Genomic DNA, 11223 nt, shown 5'->3' on the forward strand with positions numbered 1-11223 from the left:
ATGTGAGTATCGATGTATATAAGTGAGTAAATGTGAGAGTGAGAGATTGAAAGAGTTCCTATTTAAATAAGTATGTGTTTCTATAAGTGATTGTTTAAGAGAGTATTTATGTGTAAGTTTCCTTAGAAGTAATGTGCTAGTGTGTGTATAGCTGTATATGCAAATAAATGGATGTTTAATAGTTTATTTGCATGTGTGAGTATGTGTGTGTTTAACCTTTGGATGACTGTCAGTGTGTAACAGGATGTATATGTGTATCACTACATATGATGAGTGAGTATATGTATGAGTGACTATATAGAACTGTTGCTGAATGAGTGGATGTGTATATAGATGGTGGAATTACTGAATTGGTTGTTGTAACTGGTATGGGTATCTCCATTTTTTTGAAAATGTTTCTATTTTTGAATATGTGTTTCAAGGGTTACATTACACTGAAAGGAGGTCTGTCAGTCTGTCACAAGGATGGTGTCATCAGTGATGTCATGAGTGATGTCACTGAGCATATCATGAGCGATGTAATTTGTGACGTCATCAGCAGTGCATTGCAGGCGCGCAAGTTATAGTGAGTCCAACTAACTATAACGTGGGAATTTTAATGGTTTTTATGTCAGTAACATTTCCTGCTAACTATAACTGTTGTGAAACCTATGGTTTTCACAGACTCCACAACAGCCATTTCCTCAGGGATAATGTTCTATAACCCACCGCACACCCCCCAAGCCACCGTCCAAGAGCTATTGGCAGTTGTAGCAGATCTCTCCCTTAAACACCCCCACTTCCTGGTACTGGGAGATTTCAACCACCACGTTGATGTAAGTAGATGTAACCGCGCATCCCAACTCCTTGAATCTATGCAAAATATAAAGTTGAGGCAAAAAGTAAAAGGTCCCACTCATACTGCAGGGCACACTCTCGACCTTATTTTTTCGAACTGCGAGAAACTTAAGATCCTTCCCCCCTACCTCTGTCATGGTCTGACCATTTATTAATTCCTTTCGAGCTACCTTTGACTCAAATTGTCAAAAAGGAATCTGCCATCAGAACTCAAGGCAGAAAATGGCACAAACTCTCACTTACTGCCCTAGAGCAAAACTACCATAACAGTTTGACCCTTCTTCCTGACGATCTAAACGAAGCGGTGTGTATTCTAAATAGTGACCTAACAACAGCTATTGAGAAAGCCGCCCCTTTACAAATCCTTACCTCCCGCATACAAAAACCTTCGGCCCCATAGTTCACCCAAGAACTACGGGCACACAGAAGCATGTGCAAAAAGTTGGAACGACATTGGAGACAGAACTACGAACCAGGAGCAAAGGCCCTTTACCGACAAGGCCATAAAGAGTTTCGCAAACTCAAACGCTACTCCATGAGCACCTATTTCTCAGATACTATTGCCAAAGCAAAAAACTCGACCAAGGCCCTATTTAATATAGTTAAAGATTTCACTCATCCCAGTGCGCTGTCCACTCCAGTACCTATGTCCCAAGCACTGAGTGAAAACCTATCAAACTTCTTCGAAGAAAAAATTGCCAACATTGCGGCAACTATTCTTCAGAACAGCACCGACATCACCAAAGACCTAGCCTTCAATTGCAAGCATGCATTTACTGCATTCCAACCACTTACCAAGGAACTTGCTCTGAATCTTTTTTGGAATGTAAGTCTGGCTCCCCTTTGGACCCAGCCCCAGCCCTTATCATGAACAAAATTGCCCCCCTTATCATTGACCCTCTACTTGACATCTGGAATGCCTCTTTACTTACTGGAGTTGTGCCCTCCGCCTGGAAACACGCAATGCTAATCCCAATCCCAAAAAAAACTGGCATTGATCCTACCTGTTTAAACAACTACCGACCGATCTCACATTATTACCCAAGCCAGCAAAAGTTCTTGAAAAAGCTGTTCAAAAACAACTGTCTCATTACCTGGAATCTAACTCCTTATTCCACGATACCCAATCAGGTTTCAGACCAGACTATAGTACTGAGTCGGCGCTACTCGAGGTATCCGAGTCGATTTGAGAATGCACGGACAGGGGAGAGGAGGCCCTGTTGGTCCTACTCGACCTATCTGCGGCATTTGACACCATCTCTCATGACAAACTTCTAGCTCGCCTGCAAGAAGTAGGTGTCAGCGGGTCCCCCCTCTCATGGGTAAAATCTTTTCTCACTAACAGAGAACAACAAGTGATGCTAGGATCCTTTTTCTCCTCCGAAAAACCACTGATCTGGGGCATTCCGCAGGGCTCTGCCCTTAGCCCGCTCCTTTTCAATGTATATCTCAAACCACTGGCAAAAGTAGTTGAATCCTTTGGCATCAAAGTAACCTTCTACGCAGACGACACCCAACTGGTGTTCTCCTTCAAAGACCATACCGAAAAATCATTTAACAACTTTCGCCTTTGTATGCTTAATATCGCCTCCTGGATATCTGCCAACAACCTAAAGCTCAATACAGATAAGACTGAAGTCTTATTCTTTAATCAAAAATCACCTTTACCTTCCAATCTCTGGTGGCCGACTGAACTCAACCCCCCCCCGGAACCTGTTCAAGCCGCCCGTGACCTAGGCTTCCAATTTGACACCTCCCTCTCCTGTAAGACTCAAATCAACAAAGTCACCTCAGCCTGTTTCGGGAAGCTACGAATGATAAAAAAAATCATCCCCTACCTACCGCTGGACTCTCGAAAAACAGTAGTCCATGCCCTCATCACCGCTCATCTAGACTATGCCAACAGCTTGTACGTAGGTGCCCCTACTTACCTCATTAACCAACTACAAAAAGTCCAGAATGCTGCGGCAAGGCTGATTTGCAATATTCCTTACCGTCATTCCATTTCACCCCACCTGATCAAACTTCACTGGCTCCCAATAAAACTGCGCATTCAATTCAAAGGCTTAACCTTGGCCTTTAGAGCTCTCAATGACCGAGGCCCCACCTACCTACGTCGCAGAATTAGGTTCTCACAAGCCCCACGAAACCTCAGATCCAACCACCTCCACCTCACGATCTGCTCCCGGTTTCGCCTTGCACGCACAGGAGGAAGAGCCCTTGCAGTAGCCACCTCCAAACTATGGAATCAGCTGCCCACAGAATTAAGATTTCTAACGTCAGAACCCCTATTTCGGAAAAAACTAAAGACCTGGTTATTCTCCCAGATCGAATTCTATTCCTTCCTTCAATCTCCCCTGACCCTTTTGAGATAATGTCTTCAGCGCCGGGACACCTCCGTCGGAGGTAGCTGTTGCGCTCTACAAAATACTATATGAATACATTTTTTCAGTGAATTTAATAGGTTTTTTAAATGCTAATTCCTAACTATAACTGGTGTGAAACCTATGGGTTTTTCAGTGAATTTCATAGGTTTTTTAAATGCTAATTCCTAACTATAACTGGTGTGAAACCTATGGTTTTTTCAGTGAATTTCATAGGTTTTTTAAATGCTAATTCCTTACTATAACTGGTGTGAAACCTTTGATTTTTTCTGTGAATTTCAAAGGTTTTTTAATAGCAAATTTCTATAGCTATGAAATGTAATATTTTTTATTATGAAGCCTATAATGTATATTTATGTAATACTATTTTTTTATGTATATTGTTCATGGTTTTGTATTTTTTTTATTTATTTGCCCTGGAGCGCTCCCGGTGCGCGTCCCGGTGAGCGCACCGGAAAGCGCAGTCTTGCGGCGCGCTCCAGGGTGCGTACCAGTGAGCGTCTGGTTAGCACTTTTGCCGCAAATGAAAACATCATTGTGACGTATCGCGTAGCCGCGTCCGTGTGATACGTACGGCATAAACGCACCCGGAAGCACTCGAGCGCATACGATCGCGCAACGTAAGCATCCGACGTGCCCCCTGGGCGTGCCACGGGGGCGCGTTGCGTAAACGTGTCGGGTCATGTGACCTAAAAATAACACTTTTTATTGGTGCAGGACAGTTTTGGTTTCCAAATGATGAAAGCCCTGGTCATGTGACCTGAAATTAACACTTTTCATTGGTTCAGGAAAGTTTTTTTTTCTAATGATGAAAGCCCCACCTTTTTTCCTCATTCTCACTTTTTACTTTTAGTGAAGAAGACCTGTTGAAATACCTCTCTGTACTTTTTTGGACTGAAAAATGGCTTCAGTAGCAGCAGCAGCAGGAGCATCTCAGCCACCACCACCACCACCACCAAGAGGACCACCACAACACCACAGTGGTGGATATGAAGAAGAGGAGGAGGAGGAGGAGGAGGAGGGGAGGAGGACATTCCTGCCAGAAGATAATACCCCATTGTCCCGGGGGCTCAGGAAGGATTGGAGGTTCGACCACTGGAGTGGGAGGGGCCGGCTCAAAGAGAAACACTGGGGCTTTGATTAAAGGTTTTAAGGAGGGCTTTATTGTTATATACGTTTTCTTCATGAACAGATAAGTAGTCTTTAGTCTCTGGGTATCGGTGAATGTCGCGGTGCCTTCTGGTCGTGGAAGTCTTTATCTTGATACGTCTCAACAACATGATTCCACGTGGTACCGGAAAGAAAAGGAAATCAAGAGAAGGCGAATTACTGCCTGCACTCTGGTTGGACACACACAAGGACCGGGAGTGAGGGACACGCAAACCCCGTGAAGTGCTCCAGTTAAATACGGGAGTGACGGAAGGTGCTCGTGCTCAGGGAAGGGTTTTGGTTGCAGGAAGTGTTACACCGGGGGCTGTCTCCGCCTCCCTACCCAACCCGCGACCCGGCCCCGTACCTCTTTAAGCCACGCTCCTCCCGTGGGCGCGTGGCAGGGCGACTCGTCCGACCGTTGGCCTCCTGGCTTGTCGTTTCCGTCTGCTTCTCTTCCTGGACTTGGTTCCGCGCTGCTCTCCTCCTCGATCTCCTCCGCGGGGGAAACGCCGTCCGTCCTCGATGCCGTGCTTCCTGCTTTTGTCGTCACTAGGGGCGTGACTCCACAATCCCAGCCGTCGGCCTTAAAGGAGCCGTATACGTTCACGCCTGATGGCCATTCCGTGTCGGGGTCTCCTTCTTCCTCATGCCACGTAGAAGTCTGCGGCTGTTGAGACAAGACGCAAGGTGAAAGGGGGGTGGCGCACCACCAGTCTTTATATTCAGAGGTCTCTTGACAGTCAGACCCGTGACACACCTCCCCCCCTGGCATCTCCCGATCGGGGAGAGGAAGCACCCGGGATAAAAAGTCTGCATTTGCATTGTCTCTTCCTTTGCGATGTTGCACAGTAAATGCATAGGGTTGTAAGGACAGAAACCATCGCAACACCCGGGGGTTGTGGCTACTATTTTAGTGCATCCACTTCAGGGGAGCGTGGTCTGTATGTAGAACAAAGGGCTTGCCCTCCAGGTAGTACTTTAATTTGTCAATTGCCCATTTGATTGCCAAGGCCTCCTTTTCGATGGTAGAGTATCGGCACTCCCTGGGGAACAATTTCCTACTGACGTATAGGATCGGATGTTCAACGCCCTCTTTGACTTGCGATAGTACCGCACCTATCCCCTGATTAGAAGCGTCCGTGGACAACACAAATGGTTTGCTGTGATCCGGTGATATCAAAACAGGAGCCGTTGTCATCGTGGATTTAAGAAGGTGAAAAGCCTGTGAGGCCTCTCTCGATGGGTTACTAAATTCCTTGGCCTTGACGTCTTTGCGGAGCAGATCGGTTAAGGGGGCTGCTAACTCTGCAAAGCCTGGAATAAAGCGCCTGTAATAACCCACCAGGCCAAGAAAGGCTCTAAGGTCCCTTTTGTTATTGGGGAACGGGACTGCTGCTATCGCTCTTACTTTTTCGCTTTGTGGAGCGATGGTGCCTTCACCCAACACGTAGCCCAGGTATTTCACACTTTGAAAAGCTGCTCGCGATTTTCTTGCATTGATGTGTAGTCCTGCTGTTTGGAGGGCTTCCAGAATGGTTTGTAAGTGTCTCAAATGTTCCTTCCAGTTCTGACTGTAAATGACTATGTCATCCAAGTAAGCTGAACTAAAGTGTGAATAGGGTTGTAAGATTTTGTTCATCAGGCGCTGAAATGTTGCCGGGGCGCCGTGTAATCCGAAAGGCAGGACGGTGAACTCAAAAACACCTTCATCCGTTACAAATGCTGTTTTCTTTCTATCCTCCTCCCGAAGGGGGACCTGCCAATACCCCTTCGTGAGGTCAATGGTGGTGATAAATTTGGCATCTCCAATTTTTTCAATCAAGTCATCGACTCGAGGAATCGGATACGTATCAAAATGCGAGACAGCATTCAATGCACGAAAGTCCATACAAAACCTTTTAGTGCCATCAGGTTTAGGAATTAGAACAATCGGGGATGACCAAGGACTCTGTGAAGGGCGTATGACGCCCAAATCGAGCATGTCCTGCACTTCTTTCCGTACAATCTCTTTTCTTGCTGCGGGAATTCGATAGGGTCTTTGTTTTACCACTTCCCCAGGAAGAGTTTCGATGCAGTGCTCTGCCAACTCCGTCCTTCCTGGTAAGTCGGAAAACACTGCTGTATACGGGGTTAGAGTCTCTGTTAACTCCTGCTTTTCCTGGGGAGTCAGCTCTGGGTTCACCACCAACTGTTCTAGAGTAGAGACATGTCGGACATCCATTTGCCCTACGAAGTGTCCCCCCCGGGGTAGGGGTCCCAACCACTCTTTCAAGAGATTGATATGGTAGATTTGTGATTTGTGAGGGTTTAACCGTAGTCTATAGGTAGTGTTTCCGATTTTTTCAGTGATCTGATATGGGCCTTGCCACTCATGTTTATTCTTAGTACTGATGGAAGGCAATAGCACTAGAGCCCATTTCCCTACGTCCAGGGACCGTAATCTTTTACCTTTGTCATAGGATTTCTTGTATCTCTCATGTTGATGCTCCATGGAAGTATAGGCAAGTTCTCTTAATTTACCAAGTCTGGTTCGGAGCTGAGAGGTATATTCCAACATGGATTTTTGCTCCTGGGACGTCTCATTTTCCCACATCTCTTTAGTGATGTCTAGGAGACTACGGGGCATCCTCCCATACAGTAACTCAAACGATGAGCATCCTAGGCTGCTTTGTTTTTGGGCTCTTATCACATAAAGGGCGATAGGTAGGAGCCGATCCCAGGTGGGCCCTTCCGCCGTCAGCATTTTCTTTAGTGTTTGCTTCAGAGTCTGGTTGTATCTTTCCACCAAACCATCGGTTTGGGGATGATACACCGAGGTTTTCAAGTGTTTTATATCCAGTGAGGCACACACCTCCTTCATTAGTTTTGAGGTGAAGGGAGTCCCCTGGTCGGTCAATACTTCTTTAGGAAAGCCTACCCTGCTGAAAAGTTCCACAAATTTTTCAGCGATGGCCGCTGTGGTAGTGTTCTTTAAGGGAAAAGCCTCAACAAACCGAGTGGCATAGTCCACGATTACCAATGCGTATATAAAGCCTCTCCCCGTCTTTGGTAGGGGCCCTATCAAATCCATGCCCACTCGCTCGAAGGGGATACCAATTATGGGCATCCTTTGTAGGGGAGCAGCCGGAGGGCGCTGTGTGTTTCTACGTTGACAGACCTCGCAGCGGGCACAGAATTCTTGAACATCTTTGTAAATACCCGGCCAATAGAAGTTGCGCAGGATACAGTCAGTGGTTTTTTCCTTGCCGGCATGTCCTGCCATCAAGTGGGCATGTGCAAAGAATAGCACTTGTTCTCTGAAAGACTGGGGAACCAATAACTGCATTTCTGCTTCTTGGTTGGCTTGTCTATATAACAAATCGTTTTTGATCAAAAAGCGGGGAAATACTGGAGAGGTCTGATTGTCTGAGCTATGGGCGATTTCCCAGGCGTTGACAAGGGATCTGTGTTCAGCCTGAGCAAATCTGAAACTGCGATCAATAACCCAGGGTTCGGGAGATAGGTAGGATGGTATATGCACCCCACTCCTGGTTGTAGCAAGGTGTTCCTTAAATAGGGACAGGAATTCTGGATTGTCGGTCCCCAGGATCATATCTTCAGGCAGGGAATCAACTATCCCTACGCTAACAGTACAGGGGTCCCTATCCTGCGGTGTGAGAGTGATGGAGGCCACGGGGTAAGGCTTCACGTCCCCATGGACGCACCTGATATACACGGGAGTCTTATGATTCATCTGATCCGGGGTTACGAACCTGGACTGTACCACAGATTGCCTGCACCCTGAGTCTAACAATGCTTTCAATCGGAACCCATTCATCCTTATACTCACGTAAAACGTGCTGCCCATTTCGGCGGAATACATCACAGTCCGGGGCAGATACCCCACCTCCATGGGTTCCTCATGGCTCTTCCTTTTGGGACACATCCTGGCGATGTGGCCCCACTCGCCACATTCGAAACACTGGGGTCCTTTTGTTGGAGGAACCATCATACCGGGAGGTCTGTAGGGTCGGGGAGCCTCGAGTACTGGTTTTGGCCTTTTGTCCGTTTTGTTGGTAGGAGTACCTTTGGAGGTTTTTTCTGGCTCCCACGGTATAGACTTGGGTTGGGCCCTGGCATATTGGGATGCCATCTCAATGGCTTGTTCTACTGTCAGGCCTACATGTTGTTTGAGCCAACGCTGGGTCGCATATGGTAACGCCTCCATAAACTGCTCTACATAGATTTTATTCAATATTTCTTCCTTTGTACATACATCAGGGCGAAGCCATTTGTCCGCCGCCATTTTTAGCCTGAAGAACAGTGTTTTTGGGTTTTCCCCAAGAACCCCTTTCTCTTTTCGGAAGCGGACTCTATAGGCCTCCTGGTCCAAACCTAGATGGTCCAATATGACCATTTTAATGGTCGCATATGGGGTTGTCCCCAGGGGATTCGCCGCTTGATATGCAGATTGGGCTTCGGCAGTCAGGAGAGGGGCGAGAAAGAACGGCCATTTTTCTTCGGGCCAGCTCATAGCCCGAGCCGCCCTTTCAAAGTTTACCAAAAAGGCGTCAGGATCCTCACCGGGTACATATTTTTGTAGGGCCATTCCTGACGGATGTGGCGTGTGTACACGTCCTTCGTCCGTGGCCGCCTGTTGGACAGAGGGTATGGACTTAAGACCCTCTACGTGTGCGGTCATTGTTTTAGTGAAAAGTTCTCGGTCCGCTTGAGCAATGGACAGCTGGTTCTCCACGGCCCATTCTAACTTCTCCTGTCCCTTTATGAGGTGGTCGATCAGGGTCTCCATCTTGGTCTCACTGATGGATGATGAAGTTGATCCCACTTCTGACACCAATTGTCCCGGGGGCTCAGGAAGGATTGGAGGTTCGACCACTGGAGTGGGAGGGGCCGGCTCAAAGAGAAACACTGGGGCTTTGATTAAAGGTTTTAAGGAGGGCTTTATTGTTATATACGTTTTCTTCATGAACAGATAAGTAGTCTTTAGTCTCTGGGTATCGGTGAATGTCGCGGTGCCTTCTGGTCGTGGAAGTCTTTATCTTGATACGTCTCAACAACATGATTCCACGTGGTACCGGAAAGAAAAGGAAATCAAGAGAAGGCGAATTACTGCCTGCACTCTGGTTGGACACACACAAGGACCGGGAGTGAGGGACACGCAAACCCCGTGAAGTGCTCCAGTTAAATACGGGAGTGACGGAAGGTGCTCGTGCTCAGGGAAGGGTTTTGGTTGCAGGAAGTGTTACACCGGGGGCTGTCTCCGCCTCCCTACCCAACCCGCGACCCGGCCCCGTACCTCTTTAAGCCACGCTCCTCCCGTGGGCGCGTGGCAGGGCGACTCGTCCGACCGTTGGCCTCCTGGCTTGTCGTTTCCGTCTGCTTCTCTTCCTGGACTTGGTTCCGCGCTGCTCTCCTCCTCGATCTCCTCCGCGGGGGAAACGCCGTCCGTCCTCGATGCCGTGCTTCCTGCTTTTGTCGTCACTAGGGGCGTGACTCCACAATCCCAGCCGTCGGCCTTAAAGGAGCCGTATACGTTCACGCCTGATGGCCATTCCGTGTCGGGGTCTCCTTCTTCCTCATGCCACGTAGAAGTCTGCGGCTGTTGAGACAAGACGCAAGGTGAAAGGGGGGTGGCGCACCACCAGTCTTTATATTCAGAGGTCTCTTGACAGTCAGACCCGTGACACCCATATAGGCCAAAGCACCACATTATAAGGGAGTTTTTTTCCATCCCAAGTGGCCTCAAAAAGGTGAATGCGCCAAAGGTGACTTGCCTAATCTGTAACATGGAACTTTAAAGGGGGAACCCTAACAAGAAATACTCATTTGGCAATAACACCATGATTCGCCACATGCAGCGCAGGCATCCCAACAACTATGCTGCGGCAGAGGTCCGAGAACTGGCCACAAAACCTCCCCAATCTTCACCCAGCACCTCCAAAAGAAAGCAACCCACTCCATCGGGACCAGAGACAAGGGAGATGGTCCCAAACATACAACCCCAGTTTGGGCAATACAAGATCACTTGTATATTTTATGGTAAGACCATCACCTATGGTGAGCAAAGCATAAAGCTCATCAACCGTGCCGGTGACAACCACAATTGCCCCAAAAAACAATAATTTTTTCCTGATTTTTTTTGCTCCAGTTGAGCCCTTTACAATTCCCTGTTTTTTGTTTCTCCCCATAAAAATAACAAAAAAAATATAAAATTGTTCATGAAAAGCCAAAAAAAGTACAAAAAGTTCAAAAAAAACATTAAATAAAATATAAAACAACATAAAGAAGAAAAAAAACTGTTCTTTTTAGAACTACCTCCAATTTATAAAAAAAGGCTACCTAGATCAAGGGTTATGTATCCGACGAGCCTCAAACCATCGAGGCTGCATTCCTTTTTCTAGGTAAGTGAAAGCCGAGCATTTCCAACTTTAACGTGTCGGGGCTGTTGCTTGCTGAGCCTTGTTCCATACTCTAGCCGTTATTAATGAGTCGTTTCGTTGCAGGTGATTGAGTCGCTCATGATTAATTCTATATGTGAGTACTCTCTTTTTATATGGTCTATGGGTTCTTGGCTCACTGTACTTAGTTTCTGAAGAGGATAGAGCGTTTAGTGAGAGGTCTATTTTTTCATTTTATGTGATACAGAAATACGTACATCTGTGATGAAATATCTGGCTGTTGTAAATGCGGCAGCCTGTAAGTATGGACTTGGTCTGTCACACTGCATACACTGTTTAATTTTCACTCTTGCACCAATATGATGATGGTGTTCGCTTTGGTTTTTAGATTGATTGGACATTACTGTCTGTTTAGGCCTTAAGTCCTCCGGCTGGAGGTTCTTGGTAGGACC

The 11223-nt window shown here is 47.0% G+C and overlaps 1 protein-coding gene across 1 annotated transcript; it reads right to left on the minus strand.

The window, feature by feature from the left end:
* Window positions 1–4683: 4683 nt before the first annotated feature.
* On the minus strand, window positions 4684–9339 carry LOC147751616 (uncharacterized). Its single transcript, XM_086938867.1, has 2 exons — window positions 8203–9339; window positions 4684–5040 (listed from the first exon to the last, which is right to left on the minus strand). Exons 1-2 carry the CDS (start codon window positions 9337–9339, stop codon window positions 4684–4686), a joined length of 1494 nt encoding a protein of 497 aa, XP_086794993.1.
* Between the last annotated feature and the right edge of the window lie 1884 nt (window positions 9340–11223).

This window comes from Lissotriton vulgaris, chromosome 1_1, assembly GCF_964263255.1.
Source record: "Lissotriton vulgaris chromosome 1_1, aLisVul1.2, whole genome shotgun sequence".
Classification (NCBI taxonomy): domain Eukaryota; kingdom Metazoa; phylum Chordata; class Amphibia; order Caudata; family Salamandridae; genus Lissotriton; species Lissotriton vulgaris.